This window comes from Diplotaxodon limnothrissa, linkage group LG19, assembly GCF_057381915.1.
Source record: "Diplotaxodon limnothrissa isolate DT_005_m linkage group LG19, D_limnothrissa_male_GT1.1, whole genome shotgun sequence".
In the NCBI taxonomy this organism is placed as follows: domain Eukaryota; kingdom Metazoa; phylum Chordata; class Actinopteri; order Cichliformes; family Cichlidae; genus Diplotaxodon; species Diplotaxodon limnothrissa.
This window is the reverse complement of record NC_140614.1, coordinates 23,862,942-23,869,502: the sequence shown is the minus strand read 5'-3', so window position 1 is coordinate 23,869,502 and position 6,561 is coordinate 23,862,942. Positions and strand designations below refer to the sequence as shown.

Here is a 6,561-nt window from a genome sequence, read left to right as displayed (position 1 = left end):
ACATCTTCTAAATTTCCCAACAATATATTTGCCCCTCCACCATTAAAACCTCTCAAAAAAGGTGCCTGTTTTAAATCAGTGGAATGTAAAATGACTGAGTAAATACACAAGACAGAACACAGTATACGAGACAGAACCATGACTTAAACGTTACCGGCGCATTGTGGATATAAGCATCTAGCATAATGTAAAGGAGGCGCCCTAGGGACTAGTAGATTGGCCTTGCAGATGCTTTGACATACAGTCAATTGGCATTTTGCACTGGAAAGCAAACTTAATATACTGAAAGTGCTCAACACTGAGGAGATGTGTGTATAATAGGCAGACTGTAATGCACTGGAAAGACCGGGTCAGGCCGGAAATGTTTGCATTGAGAAATGTGCTTCAGATTCTAACTAACATGTCAAAACTTGGTTGCTGTTGTGCACCAATACTTTTGGTTTTTTTGCATTATGGACAGGAGTCAGTGGTTCTTTGCTCTATACACGTAAGGGTCCGGGAGAGTCCAAGTTATCCAGTCTTTGCTTCTTTGCTGTTGCTTTTGTTCCTTTATTTGGCTCTGCACAATGTAAACTTCATTTTAAAGAACTCAGCTTTTCCCCAAGGGGATCTTTTTTTTTTTTTTTTTTTTTAGTGTTTTTGCTTTTTAAAGTCTAAGAGGTTTGTTTTAACAAATACATTTCGATAACAAGCAGCTTATGTAAGAATGAAAGCATTTCATTTCAGAGAGGAGCCCTGTCCTTCTTTGCAGAACACAATAGAGTGAACCAAGCTGTGGCTCCTCCCCCTCCTATGTCCGCTCTAGAATACACAAAGTCTGAAGGGGGTAACGAATCCTGGTACGCCCCTGCTAAAAGTGCTATTTTTAGCACTTTTAGTACGATTTTTTTTAATACGATACAATATCATTCTTTGTTTTATTCCACTACATGTTATGGAAAAATACTTAGACGCTGCAGGGGAAGTTGCAGGAGAATCTAGAAACATCTAAAAGCCAGCAAATCCTCACCACCGGCCTTTGTGGTTTCACCGAGAACTCTCCGGAATGGAAATTTTTCACCTCATGTGAAGAAACGTGAGTGGAAACAAGCCCGGCCATTTGCTGATGTCCTCGGACGTCTCCCTCAGCATCAGCTATAAAAGTGCGACCGAGCGCTCGGATTGGCTTGTGGCACTGAAGCCGTCCTACGAGGGAACCTCTCGAGCTCGTGGCTGACACCAACTGGACGAAGACCATAACCGACGCTTTCAAATTAAAGAGAGCGGAAATTTACAGTCGTTGAAGCGAAGAGCTGTCAGCTATACGCCGGGAAGCAGTCTCATTTTAGATACTTTTACACTTATTCCGTGCAAAGGTGAGGGAGTTTACCGGTTTGGTTCACTTATTTTCCGCTTTCTCTTAATTTGACTGCTCCACCATCGAACGACCAAACACAAAAACCGGTTTGTTAGGATTTTCGTAGAAAATTTACCAGCTGTTTATCGGAGGGCAGAGGAGAAAAAACGACTTTTCTTAGAAAGCGTTAGAGCTCTCAGGCTTAGAATAATAACACCCAATTGTTGTTTTCCGCACGTGTGCCATTATCGTCGATTAAATGTGATGTGTTAGTGAAAGGCAGCTTTTTCCGCTAGGTTAATTTCCGTGTGGAGATGATGTAATTGTTCCTCCTCTTTCTTTCAGACTCTGCAGCCATGTCCGTGAACGTTCAGGTCAACAGCCCTAATGTGAAGTACACTGACTCTCACATTGAGGCTCAGTACTCTTACCAGACCTCGTCGGTGCACAGAGATGGGAACAAAGTCACGGTAAGTGATTTACATTTAGTTATGTGTGCGCGTTTAGCCCCCAGCTAACCCGCGCTCTGTCCGTCACAGGTGACCCCCCGCACCACTGAGATGACGATCCGCACCGAGCGCCGTGTGCCTCGGCTGGGAGTGATGCTGGTGGGCTGGGGAGGCAATAACGGGACCACAGTCACAGCGGCCGTACTGGCCAACAAACTGGGTCTTACCTGGAAGACTAAAAACGGAGTAAAGGTGAGACGGGTGTCACAAATACGCACATATGTGTATGCTCCGGAAGGATTTGCATAGACTTTTTTTATGGTATTACTATTTGAAATGAAGAAGCCACACATTAGTAAAAACCTACCAAATAGAAAATGTAATATGATGTTCCTGCTGCACAATAACTCCTCCCAATCAACTTTGTGTGAGTTATTGCATTAAAATAGATCGCATGCTGCACAAATAATCGATTTCATTGAATATGACATATGCTAAGTATGGTCAATTTAATAACATAAAAGAAATACAAATACTTAAGAGAGTGAATGAATTCCACCAGCACGCTATAATGAGATGTGAAAATTACCACTGCAGAATGAATAGCAAGTCTTCTTGTCCTGCTGTAGAAACACAGTGTGCTGTATGTCCCCTGCTGCAGAAGTACAGCCTCATAATAAGCTGATTATACTGACATGTTCAATGGAGGGTTAAAGGCTTAACTTACTTAGGGATTTTCCCTTATAAGGACATCTGTAGTAATATTTATGAGCTGGTTCCTTCTATTTTTGGTTATTACTGCTTAATATATTTATAATTACCATTAAAAATAGGGAATTACATTCGATACAGAGATTAAAATCACATTCTTTTTGCTTTCTCTGCCCTCAGAAAGCGAACTATTTCGGCTCCCTCCTGCAGTCCTCTACTGTTTGTCTGGGATCAGGGCTTGAGGGCGAGGTTAACGTGCCCTTCCGGGACCTCCTGCCCATGGTGCACCCTAACGACATTGTGTTTGATGGTAAGAACAATTCCACACAGTCGTCTCAGGGTGTACACACTCAAGACTGGGGTGTGTGGGTGTGAGAGAAAGTTCAGACAAGTATAGGAGTGTTGACAGCTGTGAAAACTGATCCCAGAACATATGAAAGGGATAGGGAGTCCATAAGGTGAAGGTTTTAACTAAAAGTTACTGCACTGATCTTCTGTAAATTATTACAGTTATTTTGGTCAATATTTATTATGATTATTTAACAGGATTACTTACAGCCTTGTGCATATGATGTTATAGGAAGCACATGCACAGCCAGCACTTTCATAGAGATGCTAGAATCTAGTTTAGGATCAAATGGATTGCTGAAAGAGGTGAGCCTTCCTGTTTAGTTCTGAAAAATAATTTTTTTCTCCCCCTTTTTTTTTTTTTTTTTTTTTTTTTTTTTTGTTAGGTTGGGATATCTCTTCATTGGATCTGGGCAGTGCAATGGAGCGAGCTCAGGTGCTTGACTGGTCTTTACAAGAGCAGCTGCAACCACACATGAGCTGCCTGAAACCCAGACCATCAATCTACATTCCAGAGTTCATTGCTGCAAATCAGGAGAGTCGCGCAGACAATGTCCTCACTGGCACCATGGCGGAGCAGGTAATAAAAGTCTCTCACTCCCCTTTTTATTCATCTGTCTACTTTTTTTCCTCTTGCAATTTGTCTCAAAGAGTACACGATCTTCCAGATGGAGCGAATTACAGCTGACATAAGAGACTTCCGTCAGGCCAGTGGTGTGGACAAAGTCATTGTTTTGTGGACCGCCAACACCGAGCGCTTCTGTGATATCATCCCAGGAGTCAACGACTCTGCCAAGAACCTGCTGGCTGCAATCCAGGTGAGATCAATGGCCATAAGAATAAATCCAGAATCAAGTTTGAGTGCAAATCACAATAATGAGCCAACTTAAACTGTGTTGGTGGTCAGTGGTTATCATCAATCACCCACTCAACTTTAATTTCTTTCTAATGCTTAGGACCAAACAGTAATCCTTCTTTACATTTACTGATTAATGAAGCTTAGAGGATGAAAAGATTAGCCCTTCTAACACACTTTGGATTTGTAAATGAAATGTCTTAATGAGTCTGAAATAGACAGCAATTCCTTTTATATCAGATCAGGGGAAAGAAAATTATGATTCGCCCCTCTTGGCCAAGTTCTTATTTTATCATCTTCCTTGAGCATGCTTGTACTGCTGTCAGCAATGATAAGAGTCTATTTCACAGACTTCTGATCCTCAGCAAATAGCTCAATTTAAGATAGTCATGAAGTCAACAAGAGAGATGTTTTACCGACGTGATGTAAAGAGTCTCAGGGGAACTGTAGTCAAGCGTTCCTACTAAGCGTAATATGATGACATGCTCAGTAACAGCTATCGTGTCTTTGTTTTCCCTTCATCCATCAGGCCGGAGCTGCAGAGGTCTCCCCCTCCACTCTGTTTGCAGTGGCCAGTATACTGGAGGGCTGCGCCTACATCAATGGCTCCCCACAGAATACTTTTGTCCCAGGAGCAGTAGAGCTGGCCATGCAGAGAGGCGTGTTCATCGGCGGTGATGACTTCAAGTCTGGTCAGACTAAGATCAAGTCAGTGTTTGTGGACTTCCTGGTCAGTGCAGGGATCAAGGTGAGGATTAATGAGACTGAGCCACTTGTCTGAATTCTCCAAAGAGAATTAGCATCTGTTATATTATAGGTATATACAATTAAAGTGTAACTTTATCTTATAAACAACAACTTAATAAGTTTCTCTGCTTTTGACAGCCAACATCCATTGTCAGCTACAATCACCTTGGCAACAACGATGGGAAAAACCTGTCGGCTCCACAGCAGTTCCGCTCCAAAGAGATCTCTAAGAGCAATGTGGTTGACGACATGGTCCAGTCCAACCCCATACTGTTCGAGCCAGGAGAGAAACCTGACCACTGTGTAAGTGAGAACGACGCAAACACAGACAGATGACAAGCTCCGTGTCAGTATTTACAGACATCAGCTGACAGACTGTCTCTATTTTCTTTCAGGTGGTTATCAAATATGTCCCATATGTGGGAGACAGCAAGCGTGCCATGGATGAATACACTTCTGAAATAATGATGGGAGGGATCAACACTATTGCGCTGCACAATACCTGTGAGGTCAGTCTGTTTCTGTTGACAGCATCGGAAACAAAGAGGTTCCACCAAATCTGAATTGTTCAACAGATGAAGCTCCTCACCCCCCTACATAAAAACATCACATTGATTTTGTTTATGTTCATGAGCATAATATTTCCCACTAATTCAGTCCATTTGGGTTCATTTTTACTTGTTATTAAGAATTTATAGCAACAAAATGTAATTAAGTATATTTTAATGCAGAACTTTGGCTCCCTCTACTGGTACAAAAAAAGCCACATTGACAGACAATTTTAGAAACGGCACCAATCTTCTGTAGATGTGTTACTATGACTAATTATTTATGATAAAAAAAATAATAATTTAAATTATTTTGGTTTTGATTATGATTATTTAGCTTATTGTTCAAAGTTGTGCATATATTTTGGTCCAGTCTTCTATACATATGTATACCTTCTAATTCTAGTACACAGTGCTCACTCACTTCTTCTTGCTTCCTCTCTAACAGGACTCTCTACTTGCCAGCCCAATCATCCTGGACCTGGTGATGCTGACAGAGCTTTGCCAGCGTGTGACTGTAAAGCCCCAGGGTGAAGAGAACTTCCAGTCTTTCCACAGCGTCTTATCACTGCTCTCCTTCCTATGCAAGGCTCCTCTTGTCCCATCAGGAACTCCAGTTGTCAATGCCTTTTTCCGCCAGAGGGCCTCCATTGAGAACATCATGAGGTGAGTTGATCTGTTTGATTTTCTGTGTCTAAAAGGCTGCATGTTGATTCAACAGAGGGATTTTCAGGATTGAGGCGATTGATATTCCTCAGTTTTAGTTACAGTATCTATCTCCTTTCTTTTCAGGGCGTGCCTTGGTCTTCCTCCTCAGAACCACATGCTGCTGGAGCACAAGCTGCAGAGAAACTTCCTGCCCCCACATGAAACCTGTGTCAACAATGATGTGGCTTCTTTGAAGAAAGTTCCCGTAGTCAACGGAAATCACATTCCTCTAACAAATGGCGTATATGCACACATGGACCACACAGCATGTGCATTATAACTGAGACACTGCAGAACCAAACTGAACTTTGAATCAAAAGAACAAGTTCCCTCATTGACTAAGCTGTTGTTGCGACATCAATTTGGCCCAGTTAACTAGATTTACTGAGTTTCAGTATGCTTTATAAAGCCCACGTACAGCACTTATATGGGCCCTGAAAAGGCAAGTTTGTTTGTTAGTTTGTTTACATATTTTAAAGTATTAACTTTACAATTGTAAACTTGAGTAAATTTTCTAACTGCTTGTGTTTAAATCACAGTAGTTTTCAAAGTTTGCACATTGTACACTATCTTTTATCTGTGAAACAGCTGTTCCTGTGAAAAACGGATGTAGTACCTGCTGTATTTGTTATTTAAATTAACATTACACTGGACCATCTTTTTACCTTACTGTTTTTGTACAACAGTGCAGTCTATCACTACTTTTTTGTAGTGTCTTGAACTGTTTATATACAATAAACTCCTGAATGGTGTCATCTGAACTTATATTGTCTCGAGTCATTCATTTTTGGATTTTCAAATGTGTATGTGTGTATGTGTGTATGTATGTATGTATGTACACATACACACACACACACA

At 41.3% G+C, this 6,561-nt stretch overlaps 1 protein-coding gene across 2 annotated transcripts; it reads left to right on the top strand.

Annotated features, from left to right (window-relative positions):
- The first annotated feature begins 1,180 nt into the window (after window positions 1–1,180).
- LOC146612257 (inositol-3-phosphate synthase 1-A-like) lies at window positions 1,181–6,141 on the top strand. 2 transcript variants are annotated; one of them, XM_085342507.1, is made up of 11 exons: window positions 1,181–1,355; window positions 1,682–1,806; window positions 1,876–2,037; window positions 2,677–2,806; window positions 3,231–3,424; window positions 3,513–3,662; window positions 4,230–4,448; window positions 4,586–4,750; window positions 4,843–4,956; window positions 5,444–5,661; window positions 5,788–6,141. In XM_085342507.1, exons 2-11 carry the CDS (start codon window positions 1,693–1,695, stop codon window positions 5,981–5,983), a joined length of 1,662 nt encoding a protein of 553 aa, XP_085198633.1. In that variant the 5' UTR covers window positions 1,181–1,355; window positions 1,682–1,692; the 3' UTR covers window positions 5,984–6,141. The 2 variants fall into 2 exon arrangements, with proteins under 2 accessions (XP_085198633.1, XP_085198632.1); XM_085342506.1 differs by having other exon boundaries at window positions 1,181–1,806.
- Window positions 6,142–6,561: the final 420 nt, after the last annotated feature.

What these genes read in the sequence shown, in the direction of transcription:
- LOC146612257 (XM_085342507.1), top strand. Translation starts at nt 1,693, where the DNA reads ATGTCCGTGAACGTTCAGGTCAACAGCCCTAATGTGAAGTACACTGAC. An exon ending in TAACGACATTGTGTTTGATG is followed by an intron (nt 2,807 to 3,230) that starts GTAAGAACAATT and finishes TTTTTTTGTTAG; the next exon opens with GTTGGGATATCTCTTCATTG. An exon ending in ACCTGCTGGCTGCAATCCAG is followed by an intron (nt 3,663 to 4,229) that starts GTGAGATCAATG and finishes TTCATCCATCAG; the next exon opens with GCCGGAGCTGCAGAGGTCTC.